This window comes from Dysidea avara, chromosome 3 (genome assembly GCF_963678975.1).
Source record: "Dysidea avara chromosome 3, odDysAvar1.4, whole genome shotgun sequence".
Taxonomy (NCBI): Eukaryota; Metazoa; Porifera; class Demospongiae; order Dictyoceratida; family Dysideidae; genus Dysidea; species Dysidea avara.
In genome coordinates this window covers 34,320,532-34,333,447 of record NC_089274.1, presented here as the reverse complement: position 1 = coordinate 34,333,447, position 12,916 = coordinate 34,320,532, and the positions used below count along the sequence as shown (strand labels likewise).

At 35.0% G+C, this 12,916-nt stretch overlaps 1 protein-coding gene across 1 annotated transcript in view; it reads left to right on the top strand.

Moving 5' to 3' along the window:
* Positions 1-12,548, top strand: part of LOC136250810 (protein unc-13 homolog 4B-like) — a 64,350-nt gene extending 51,802 nt beyond the window's left edge. The window contains exons 25-36 of the mRNA XM_066043115.1: positions 1,439-1,546; positions 1,592-1,807; positions 1,874-1,945; positions 2,000-2,079; positions 2,131-2,203; positions 2,253-2,285; positions 4,335-4,406; positions 7,792-7,875; positions 7,925-8,003; positions 9,316-9,354; positions 9,863-9,983; positions 12,007-12,548. Of these exons, the coding sequence (XP_065899187.1) occupies positions 1,439-1,546; positions 1,592-1,807; positions 1,874-1,945; positions 2,000-2,079; positions 2,131-2,203; positions 2,253-2,285; positions 4,335-4,406; positions 7,792-7,875; positions 7,925-8,003; positions 9,316-9,354; positions 9,863-9,983; positions 12,007-12,289 (1,260 nt within the window). The 3' untranslated portion in view covers positions 12,290-12,548. The remainder of the gene's footprint in view (positions 1-1,438; positions 1,547-1,591; positions 1,808-1,873; positions 1,946-1,999; positions 2,080-2,130; positions 2,204-2,252; positions 2,286-4,334; positions 4,407-7,791; positions 7,876-7,924; positions 8,004-9,315; positions 9,355-9,862; positions 9,984-12,006) is intronic.
* The last annotated feature ends 368 nt before the right edge of the window (positions 12,549-12,916 follow it).

The following is a 12,916-nucleotide window of genomic DNA, read 5'->3' as shown; positions in this document are numbered from 1 at the left end:
CCAATGGATCTATTCTGCTGTTTATGGAGAGTAAGAATATCTTTTCTGTACCAGTTAGTGGACGTGATTTTCATGTGTCACACTGTACATTACAGTAAAATGTGATTTTATCATTGCTATTTCTAAGCTTGAATAGCTGTATATGCACACAAACAAAGTTATATACTTAAAAGTTCAATCATGAAAAACTTGAGTTGCTGTTGTTCATTGTTTCATAACTTGTAATTACACAACTTCTTTATTTAAACTTCTGTAAGTAACCCAGTGAATAGAATCAATGTGCAGTTCAGACAAAAAGAGTTGAGCTACAATCATAGCTTTCAACCTTATATAAGAACATTTGATTGAATGCCAAGCTAATAATTATTATACATGAGTGTTAGATAAATTGTAATTTTCCATTTTTGTAGCGTGCGTGTGTGTGTGTGTGTGCATGTGTGTGTGTGATTTTTAAGCTAGCTGTTTAGTCGTGTTTTTTGTAGCTGTTAGTTTTAGTGTAGTGTGAATGCATGTTGTTTTGTAGCTGACTTATTTTTTACTCTTGCAAGGAAGAATGGCTATTTCCAATTGATATCCAGATTTTACTCTATTCTATTAAAAATACTCCTCCTGTTTCAAATAAAATGATCATTTTGATATTTGTAACAAATACTGAAAAGAAAAAATTACCAGGATTTTGTACAGCATGCAAATATGTAGCTGTAACTACAGGAGACCACTTGATGAGCTTGAATAGTGGTTTCTGGCCTGTGAAGGACCTGGCTTGACAAAAACCAGTGGTGTAGTGGTGGATGGCCTGATATAGTTGCTGTATTGAACAATTGTGCAATTGTTTATTGTTTATGGTAACACATTACGATCAAGGTTACTGTTTTAATGGTACTTAAAGGTATTTGTCTGGTATCTTGAGAACAGTTCAACAGTAATCCTTATTCCTGTAGACATATAGTCAGCTACAACTTATCTGGCAATATAAATGTAAATTCATAAGAGGTCTTGCAAATGCACATTAAATTGCCATTCTTTAATGTGACTCATTATTACAATTTATCTCATCTATCAACTAACATTATGCTGTAAGAACACAAAGGCCTGAGACACTTGCTTTGCTCTTATGCAAACTAAAACAAATCTGAAACTCTCTAATAGAGCATTCAATGATGGCCTCCTTTTCTTGTAATGACTGTAACTTATCTAGAGACTTCCTGAAAAATCTTTTGATCATTCTATAAATTGTGTGCACTTCTGGTTTTGCACAACCAGTGGTAAACCAGTTCCTCAATGTTGTTCTTGTGTTGCTCCAGTGGCTGATATTCTAACAGCCATAACAAAGTTATATATGTGGCGTAATGACTTGCTTTTTCTTATGTGACGAGAAATAGTGTGTGAACTTACATAAATATTTCATTTCTGTTAAACAATACTCTTCTTCTCTTAGGTTATTACTGATGCAGCCAAACTTTTTGTAGAAGAGAATCACAATAGATTGAAGAAGAAGGATTTTTTTCATGATACCAGTTCTAAAGAATTCATAGTCACTAAACAGGTAATCGCCATTAAATCTCTATATTACCTTCTAATATGTACATAGTTGTGCATATGTCTAAATGACATTGAGTATGTTAGAGAAGACTTGTCAAACATACCAAGAGCTCTTCAGTTCGATGCACTAGTTGCAAAACTGGCTGTGGTAGAAGGAGATGACCAGGCTGCTGAATCTTATCGAACTCTTTGCAATCTGCTAAGCAGTTCTAAGTGTGATGTAAACAGTCGCATTTCTGATGTGGTATCCAGTGTTAGTGAAAAGGTGAATAAAAGACAATTGTGTGTTTGTCTTATGTTGAATAGTTCCCTTGTACATACATACATACAGATGTCCAATGATATCACTTACCATATAAAGATTATTCAAAGTGAAATGAAAGTGACCAAAAGTCTTGTGAAGGTGAAAATTTGTGTATTCAATTTATGCACACTACAATAGAATATTTCACAATAGGCCATCGATCCATTGATGCAATACTTGACAAAGAACTTGACAATATTTTATAATTCACTCTCACCTCTTGTTTTGGAGTGGTGGGTAAACTTGTATAGTATGTAACAAATCATGATGTATGTGCATAATAGCATGTTAGAGAAGGTTTGGAACATTACAGTTCTGCGCTCTTTACAAAATGCCAACAACACTCGAGTGAAGCAGGTTAATATATACACTGTGTTGATGTATTGTCATACCAAGCTGTTTTCAGGACATAGCTGAAATCCTCTTGAAAACTGTTACAGTAAGTAATACTAAACCAAAACAGCCAAGCTGTGAAAAAGGGTGCAGTCTGGCTAGTATGAAGAAGATATGATATCAAAGATGGTAGCCAAGAAATGGCAGCAATGATATTATGTCAATTAATTTGTAATATAACAAATTAAGTGACAGTATAACGTCATTGCAGCCATTTTTTGGCCGCCATCTTTGATATCACATCTTTTCATAACAGCCTATTTTTGAAGACTGCATCCAATTTCACAGCTTGGCTGTTATTAGTATCATTTCTTTTTGTATTTGTATATGCTGGCATTTTCCTACAGGTAAACAGAAGAACTAGATTTTAAGAGACATTTGTACTAACTTTACTTCATATTAGTTGCTGAATATTGCATGTATATGACTGCTCTATAGCTATAAAGAGATCTCAAATTTGTCTGGTATATGCATGTATGGTTGGTTTTCAGCACATTGTCCAATATTTAAACAAATTTCTATTACATTACTGAAGGTTTGTACCTTGATAGTTACCTGACATGTGCAAGAAAAATTCAACTAGATTACATAAGAGGTTTAGCCAGCAGATGTGACAACAAATCCTGACTGCTCTATTAGAGTATATTGATTGCGTGATTACCATGTACGTATAGTATTTTTTGTACTCTAATAGAATATACATTTTTTTTGAATGCAACACACATAGAATACAATCTAGAGTTTCATAGATAGATTATATTCTGGTGCAGTACACTAGAACTTCCATTTATAGGTAGAAATCGAGATGAGCAACTGACAGCAGTGGCAGAGTGGTAAATGGTTTAAGCATCTAGGTATAGAGGTCCTTGGTTGAAACCCTGAGCAATTTTTTCCAACATGGTCTTACACTTTTTTTTGTACTGTTCTATTAGAGTATCTTGATTGCACTTGTTTCTGCTTTATAACTCCTTTGCTAATGCTCTCAGTGCTTTCAAATCACAAAAAGTTTGCACTATGATGGTGAGCCTATCTGCATACCAAGTAGTTTTGTTTTAGTTAACTATAACTAAACTATATAAAAGTACTTTTAGTAAGGCAAATAATATTAGTTAACTATAGCTAAAAGCAAATCCATATTACAACTAAAACTAAATCTAAAACTAAAAAGAATTAATAAGAAAGATAACTAAAACTATAACTAAAATCAAAACAACAAAGATAATAATATAACCATAACTAAATCTATAACTAAGAAGGATTACTATAACTAAAACTAAAACTCTATACTAAAACAACACCATGTTGCTCAGACCACTGCATGTATAAAATACAACAGAATAATTTACCAAAACTAAATCTAAAACTAAAAAGAATTGGAAAAAATTACTAAAACTATAACTAAAAGATTTTCTTATGTACAACTAAAACTATTACTAAAACTAAAGCGTTTATATAAATATTACTGTAGTTAAAAGATTTTAACTAAAACTAAATAACACAGAGAATATAACCATAACTAAATCAAAAGGAATTAAGAAAATTTACTATAACTAAAACTAAAATTATTGACAAAACTGACTATAACTAAAACTAAAAGTCCTTACTAAAACACCAAGTTATAACTTGTTTTTTGTGAGTAGTTTTGTGACAAAAATTGCACTACTAATTTCTGAAAATCGCTCATAACTTTTTTACTAGTTTCAAGATAAATACTCTTTGTACTCACCAAATTTAGAAAGAATTTAATAAAGCTTGCATGACTTATGGTAAATTTTATAAGTGGTGTAAAAAGAATAATTGAAGATAAAGAAAATACAAAGAAAATAAGACAAATTTGAGGAGCATATCTCAAAGTTAGCTGGATCAATTTAGTTCAAATTTAGTATGGAAGAGGTCCCACCCCAAGAAAATGTTGCACGTGTACAGAAAAATGGACTATTTCTGTTCAGCCATTACTGATGTATGAATGCGTGAAAATCGTGTTTTCTTGGTTCCTATAATTGTTTATCGTATGCCAAGACTTGGCTGCACAACACAACATTGTGTGTCTTGATTTACTGTGTACTAGTGTATACAGGTCTTATGTGTCCCATAGGAGTTACAAAGATTTTTCCATGCTAAAGGAGATGGATTGCCATTGGAGAAAATGGAATCTGATGAATATAAGGTGTGTATTAAGACTATTTACTGACTTGCATGCATGTAGTTGATGAATAGTATTAATTAGCCTTAATTGAGTTTTCAAAGTTAGAGGATCTATAATTTACTAAATGTCTTGTAATGTGTTTCAAGGTGTGTTGGTATATTGTCTCCTTCACAAAGTTAACTATTGCACAGAAAATAAATGAAGCCAAGCAATTTGTGCAAAAACCTGCATGGAATGCTAATATTTGTGCCCAACTGAGCAAAAACCAGCCACCTTGAATTCCTTTTCTGTTATTTATAGTAACAAAGGAGTGGACAGTCAAAGTTTCAACCTTTTATGGTGAATAGTATAGCGCTACACAGCAATAAATTTGATTTGTACAGCAACAATATGGCAAATAAATTACAGGTGCTTATTTATTTGATTATAACTCACAACTGAAACAAGCTACACGGAGACGGGACTTGGCTTAACATATCCACCATGCACTGGCAGATCCATTAAGGTATTGAGCTTTCCATGTACTCCTCTGTGTGGACAAACAAGAAGGCCATGCATTCCAACAAAGAAACAATGATGGTGAACTTTATTTCTACCGTGTCGTAAATAAGCACTTAAAGCTCATGAGCCTTTTGATGTGCAAACACAAAACAAAGATTCTCGTACTTTCCATGCACAGGCAAATCTGATGGTATATAAGTTTTATTGAATTGAGTTTTGCTTCAGTGAGCACGCAGTGATTAAAATGTGCATATTTGTTTTAATGTACTACACCTATTTTTACCCAGTTTATTTCAATATGTTGTAATTTTGGGAAAACGGCCTCAGCCAATCATATTTCTGCTTATAAAATGATTGTAACTTCATCACATGATGCTCAAACAACACTTACATGAGTCACATATACATCACAGTGAACCAGCTGGTATATTGTATACATACATGATTTCAACAAAGCAATGTGAAAGGCAGATATGTACTAGAAGCAAATGCTTCTGATCTGTGCATTTTGGATTGATCTGAAGGCACTTTTGGGCTTGATTTTACCCAACCAATACTACCATGTCATTGTGAGGGTAAATCAATTCTGGTGATATTTTACCTTGGGCGGTGCCCAAACCTTGCTATCTCAAACAGTTGATTTGCACTGACATTTTTGAGTGTAAGTGCTGTCTTGAATCAAGCATTCACTGAAATTTGTGTGGATGCTCAGAAACCCTACATAAGAGAGACTGTATGTAGCAAAATCTAGGTTGTGTTGACTATTGGCATAGGCCAGAAGCACAACTGTGGTTGCTTAACAAGGGATCCATTGCCATGAACACAAGACTCTACTGGCTACTTAGCAGCAAGTTGTTGCTTCAATCTATTGTATTTGCTACAGGCATTAAACTGTGAACTTACATTCCTAGACAGACAGTGAACAGGTCACATGGCCAAGTACTGGTTGAAAGCAGAACTTCTACATTATGATTATAAATGCATTTATGCACTCACCATTGTTCTTCATATGGCTAACCAGGGATGGCTTTACAGTATATTTAGATAAATAAATTGTATTTTACACTGATTTGCAAAAGTGCAATTATAATAGAGCAGTCAATTACCCTAATAGAACAGTCACATTTTGTATATCTTAAACGATTAGTAGATACTTAGTTTACCTCTACCACGTAAAAATAGTTTATCTGAGAGTGAATGATATCCATGTCTTTTGTATGCTTCAAACTTCACGTTGCTTCACACCTTTACTATTTGGCCTGCTCCTACCAACAGAAGCAAGTACAAGTAGCCTATATCAATATGTGCCTAACATATGTGTTAAAATGTCATTTTTTGGTGAAAATTGCTACCAAATTCAATATCAGACAAAAATTTCAAAAATTTCCTCAGGGAGCATGTCCCTAGATCCCCTTGGATTTAGATGTGTACTATGATGCAACAGGAAGTTTGGAAAACAAAATTCCTGGACCCACCCATGCTAACCACCCTTATTATAACCAATGTTAAATTTAAATGCATACAAATATAACACCACTTTTTATAACAAACAATAACATGTAACAGGATGCCATAAAAACCACAAGGTGCAGCACTTATGGGCACCTGTGTACAGTAATAATAGATTACAATCAAATACGAATACTGACTGGATACTAAAGAAGCAGCAGCTACTATCAAGTTCAGCAGTCAGCAGGGGCATACATAGCTACACTCTGGCATGCTTGGGCATTTGCCAGGGTATTAGCATACTTTGCAAAGGTTTATAGTTATGGTGGCCACCTAAAGAAATATTGCATTTATCTCTGTTCACAGTCCATTAATTAATGTTTCAGTCTGCCACAGTCGCACACACACTGTTGCCAACTCTAGCAACTAGTCTTCTATAAAAATAAGAACTGCACATTTGAGCAATAGCTGCAAGCTACTGCACTACAATACAGCACATATATCCAGAGTGCCTAGTAGATCACAAGTTAAGTGGAGATGTGCCCACCCAACAAATTAATCATGATGTGCTACGAGTTTGTAAGTGTTTGAGGTAATGGTAATGGTTGTTTGCCATTTACCTACTAATCTGTTGGCACTTATAAAATGATGCTTGGGACTGCTACTTAAACTCAACAAAGGCTAATAATCAGTGCCCAAGATTATTCTGATGTGCAATGTGTATGAAAGAAATGTATGTACTGTTTTATAAAGTATTCTGGGAGCCAGTGTGTGGAAGAGCTCATCTGTTATAGGCCCTTGCGATTATATTCAGAAGAAGGGTGGCTGGATCATTCATTATTATGTTTTGATATCATCTAGACTGGCCTGTTTAGTCAAGGTAAAAGTAAAGATCTTCAAAAGGGTAGTTTACCATGATGTATCAGTTTAGTTGGTTTGTTAGTCAATAGAAGGATCTGTAGAAGGATCCATAGACATGTGAAAATGTTGTTGGAAAAAAGCTAGCAGTCATGCATTGTATGTAGCTAGTGCAGATTTGTTTTATATACATACACCTGCAGCTACGCATTTAAACACAACATTATGATGAATACATACATACATATAAACTCCCTTCCACAAGGTTTGTCACTGGATTAGGTGTATATTAGACTTGCCTTTACACCTGGACTTCACACCTAGGCTAGATAAATCCCTGGCAGTTAGCCAACAAGCAAAAATTGTTGCAGACTTGACTAGAAATCAAGTATTATGGTACTAAACTGCTTGCATGTGAGGGGCATCATGCTTGTCAGTGATGGCTTGCAAGATGGACAATGCATTAAATCTGTGCCGTTTAAGGTACTGGATCTCCTAATTGTATATACAAGTTTTGTACTATGCTTACTTATAAGGGCTTAAAGTCCATTGCTATTCATAACACAATTATTACACAAACAATACCTAACTCACTTAGAAATTGCTTGCAAATTTGAATGTATGGGCTGCAACTGATGATGACTTGATAGATAACCATCTAAAGTGTCTGGCCAAACAGACTGTAAGGATAATAGTTTATAGTGTGATCATTGATGTAGTGTTGTGTACAGAGAAGTGGTGACAGGGATAATGGTGTATTGGCCTTCAGTGTTGGATACATTCAAGGCAAACAAATTCTGGAAATTACTGGTAAAGAAATGTTACACTTGCTATGTTACATTGTACTGTATAATAACAAGTACACAGAAAAACTTGGAATTTTAACTAGAGTAGGGACCATAGCACATCGATAAAAAGTACTGAAACAAGCTGGAGTAGTGCACGATATTAAATCACAGTAAAACAATAAGAAGTGTTATATCCCTACTGTGCATTTCCATTATGGTATCTTTAGTACAGTAGGGATATAACACTTCTTATTGTTTTACTGTGATTTAATATCATGCACTACTCCAACTTGTTTCAGTACTTTTTATCAATATGCTATGGTCCCTATTCTAGTTGAAAATTCCAAATATTTCTGTGTACTTGTTTGTTAACTTTCTTTGTAAATAATTATAATGACTGGTGAACCCACACATACTGCATCTGAAATGGCACCGTGCATCCCAGCTATATCAATTATCGTCTGAAAAGTGAAATATCCATTACGCTTCATTGTCAGCTATGTTCAACCCGTTACACAGCATTTCGGATCAAGAACTGTTTGAAAAGTACCTCTGCAATCCGTGCATACCGAAAAAAAGAAATGGTGCTGCACCCCTGTTATATCGTCTGAAAAGTAAAGTATCTATTAAGCTTCGTTGTTGGCTATGTTCAACCCATTACACAACAGTACAAATCAAGAACTGATCAAAAAGTACCTCTGCAATCAGAATAGTCACTATGCAAAATACGGATGATTTCGAATAGCCACTATGAAAAATATGGATGGTTTCCGATATGAAGAGAAGCCATCACATACTACTGCCAAATCGACACTTTTTGCTTTCAGTAAAAATTAATGGTACACAAAGGAGGACATTGGTAAGTCCATGAAGAATGTATTGTACATACTGTGGTATGCCAAAAGGCACCTCAGGCCGAAGCGACATCGAGCAGTGAAAAAATCAAGCCCGTGGCCTTAGCCATTATCGAGTTATGCTTGTCTGAAGGCATCAGTTAATTACTCAGTCAGTCAGTAGAAAATTCCATTGAATAATTTTTTTTTAAAAATTCCGTGGCAACTTGTTGAAAGCATTTTGGGTTGATCTGAAGGCTTGTTTGGGCTTAGTTTTACCTAACCAATACTGCCTCATTGTCATCAGGGAAAATTGAGGCTGGTTTTTGGGTGATGGTATTTCGTGGCCCACGCCTACTCCTTTGTGGTCCCTGCTATACAGTACTATCGTACTGTATGATATTATGTATATACTACCAACAGAGTTGTTGTGATTTGTCGCTCATAGTGTATCTAAATACATACATTTTGTCTTTTAATATTATTTTTGTTTGGTTACAGTGGTTAAGGCAACAAATTTACCAGCTTTGAGTTCTCACGGTATGTGTGATGTACTGTGAATGTTTACTCTGTGTATAGTTGTGAGTGCATTTATATGGTGTGTGTGTTGTGTATGCGTGCGTACATGTGTGTGTACGTGTGTGTGGATATGGTATGTGTGCACAGAGTACATATATACTGTAGTATGTAGTGTGTGATTACACACTTGTGCAAATGCAAAATGGAAGCGAAGACTACTGTGCAAAACAATGTCTGGCATGAAAAATAACTGGTAATTTTGAAAATGTTTGTGTCAGCGTCCACATCTATAACCATGTCTATCTTTTCCAACTACCTGTACATATACAGCTTGTAACAGTAGAATTTAATTGACTCATTTTTTGACAACACGTGTTACAAGTTCTAATTACAGCCAGTTAATAATAATAGTCAGTCACAATACTACACAGCTTATTTGTAACACTTTCAGCAACCTTTGATCAGCTTATGTTCCATACTACAATTACTTTTGTTTCTACATGTACAACCTTTTCCATGCATTCTTTAGGTCCATGTAACCCTTATGTACGAATATCACTGATGCCTAAGGGTAGATTCCACCTTGGAGCAGTTAAGACACAGCACAAAACTAAAGATCTGAACCCTGAATATTACACAAAGTTTAATATGTAAGTATCAGCTGTACATGACTTATGCAATGTATAAAATTGTGAACGCAGTATGAGATGTGTGACTATGGATACGTATATACAATGTGATCAGATGTTTGCAAAAGTAGCCTTGTCAGCACAACATACATTTATATGTAAATAACCTCACTAACCTTGATAGCTATACTGGTGGAATTATCATTAAAGCTGGAGCCAATCATGGCCTTTAACATTATTTGGTCACTTCAATGTCCTTCCAAGAGCAGTAGTGTCAGATTCATAACATACCTATACAAGCCCTTCTCACAGCAAGCAGACCCAATAACAAGGTTAAGGCAAGTTTAGTTTACCCAGATTGGTATGGTAGCAAATTAGTGAAAAAGTAATTTAAAAAATTAAAACATGGGAATAGAGATCGCTGAAAAAAGTAAAGAAACAAGAGTCAAACAAGCCAGCATGTTAAACACAGAGAGATCTCTATTAAGACTCAATGGATATGGGTAGAAACTAAGGTAAAAACAGTAGTTTCTTCATAAATCAGGGGCAGATAAGTACTGAGAATGCTTCTGTATAAATGTTTATTTGAGTACAAATAGAGATTTCTGTGTGTTTAACATGCTGGCTTGTTTGACTCTTGTTTCTTTACTTGTTTCAGTGATCTGGAACCACCCCTGCCTTAAGGTGGCAGTTACCTCACAATTTCCGGTTTGAAGGATATTTTTAAAATTCAGTTGTGAACACATTTGTAGAGCTACGCGAAAGCAAACACTGTTACATCGTAGACCAGCTCTTCTTCTACCTACATGATAATTTGTACGGCCATTAGATGCTGAACTATAACGCTATAGAGCCGATTGTAAGAGCATGCAAAAATATTTTCGGCGTCAGTTTACGCAAAGCTTGTTGCACATCATGGCGAAGTAAAACATGTAATCTTTTCTTTAGCAACATAAGCAGGGCGCAATCAACACAACTTCAGCCTATGCCAGGCTGAAACACAGCTATGGGATTTTGAAACCATTTTGGCCACTGCGAAGGGACCTAAAACCTGTTGTAACATCAATAGGCAATACAAAAATCTTTTTTTCTCGACATGCGGCCCTGCTGCAATAACCATTTACTTATTTTACACTAATACAGAGGTCTCCCTCACTAGTGTACAAGAAAAAACTGATGTAGAAAGTTGTACTAACACTTTAGCATACCATACAAAACCACAAATGATGTATGCCACCTAAGTTTCATGCGAACCACCCGTATCCCTGTGAACAAAACTTCTAAACTACTCTACTTACTTTAGTGAATGTCTTCTTTAATAATACTCGCACAATAGTAACAAATTTCTTGTTACAAGGCAATGGGCCTTAGTACGCGCAGCTGCCATTTTAATTATTATGTAAACACTAATCACATGTTGCAATAAATGAATTTTTGAGGCAGGATGTATGGCTTTGTTTGCAATGGCTTCAAAACCATGACTTCCAGGTAACTGTCACCTTAACTACAAGGCACAACTTTCATAAATTACGTATAGAAATCACTGTCACTGATCCATAAGACCATGTATTTGGCTAATTTAGTGTTATGTAGCTAGGCCCCGGCATAAAAATGTCTGGCCTAAATCCTCCCTTCCTTAAAAAGTTCCCTCCTCCACCCCTGCTGATACACCTACTAACCTAGTGTACCTTCTCTTTCCAAACCTTGAATCCACTCCTGCTTCGTGTACTATTCTACATAATAGTTAGAACATAGCTGAAAACATAGCTATAAAATAACTTGATATTCACTTCAGTATTGCATACTATGCATGTAGGCTTTATTTTTATTATGGACAGTTGGTTTATTTTAGTCATGCTACTATTGATAATAGCAAATTTTGTAATAAAGTATTACATAGCTACTTATTCACTGTAAGGATTTCACTACATTAGCACATACTACATGTATGCATACCTTGCTAATATTGTACTGTAGCATGCGAATGTGGCCTGTTTTACATACGCAACATCCCTAAGACTTTTTTTGTTGTTGTCTTTTTTAGTAAAGTTGAAGAGAATCTTTTGGACATGCCTGGATCTGTTCTCACACTGAGCATTTACAATCATCATCTCATTAGTAATGAGTTTCTCGGGATAGCTATAATTGATGGTACAGAAATCCCTCGACTTCCCGGTGGATCCTCCAACATTGATGATCCTAATGCTTCACAGAGAAAGACCTACGAACTCCCTCTACTTGTAGACACTATGACTCCTGCATTAGAGGAACTAGCAGAACGAAGTCACAAATATGTGAATGAGTTTCATCAGGCAAAGAGGACTTAGCCTATACAAGGCCTTTTTACTATGTTTTATTGTTTATTATATTAAATTTAATAGCACAATTTATAGTTTTGTAACACAGTATACATATAGAACAGTCTCTAGTTGTCAGTACCTAACATAAGATTATGACAATTTTATACTGTACACAGAACAGTGCACATATAGTTACCTGTATTATCATTTTACTGTCACAAATCATATTTTTTTTTTTGTCTTGATAAATTTTTATGGATAAGTTAACAATACAAGTCACATGCCACCTTCATTATATTATGCAAGTATTTCAGTCACAGCCATCAATGCAGTCAAAAACTAGATACATAGCTAAACATCCTCCTCTTTGATGGTGATGATTTCAATATATGTATAATAGGTACTGACACGTTATTAGCTGAAATTAAAGCGTAATGACATCTTCACTTCAGTTATTGATAGTTGGGGAACATGTTCAGATGAAAACGGCTGTTCTTTTGATGTGGTACGTGTGGGAGTACCAGTCGTAATTCTGTTACGAACAAGTACAAGGAAATAAGTTCAATATATTGTACAACAGAGTATATGGGTAGCACTGTACATTAGGGTACTAGGCTTGAGTCTATTATGCTCCAAAATTTGCCTGTTATGCTT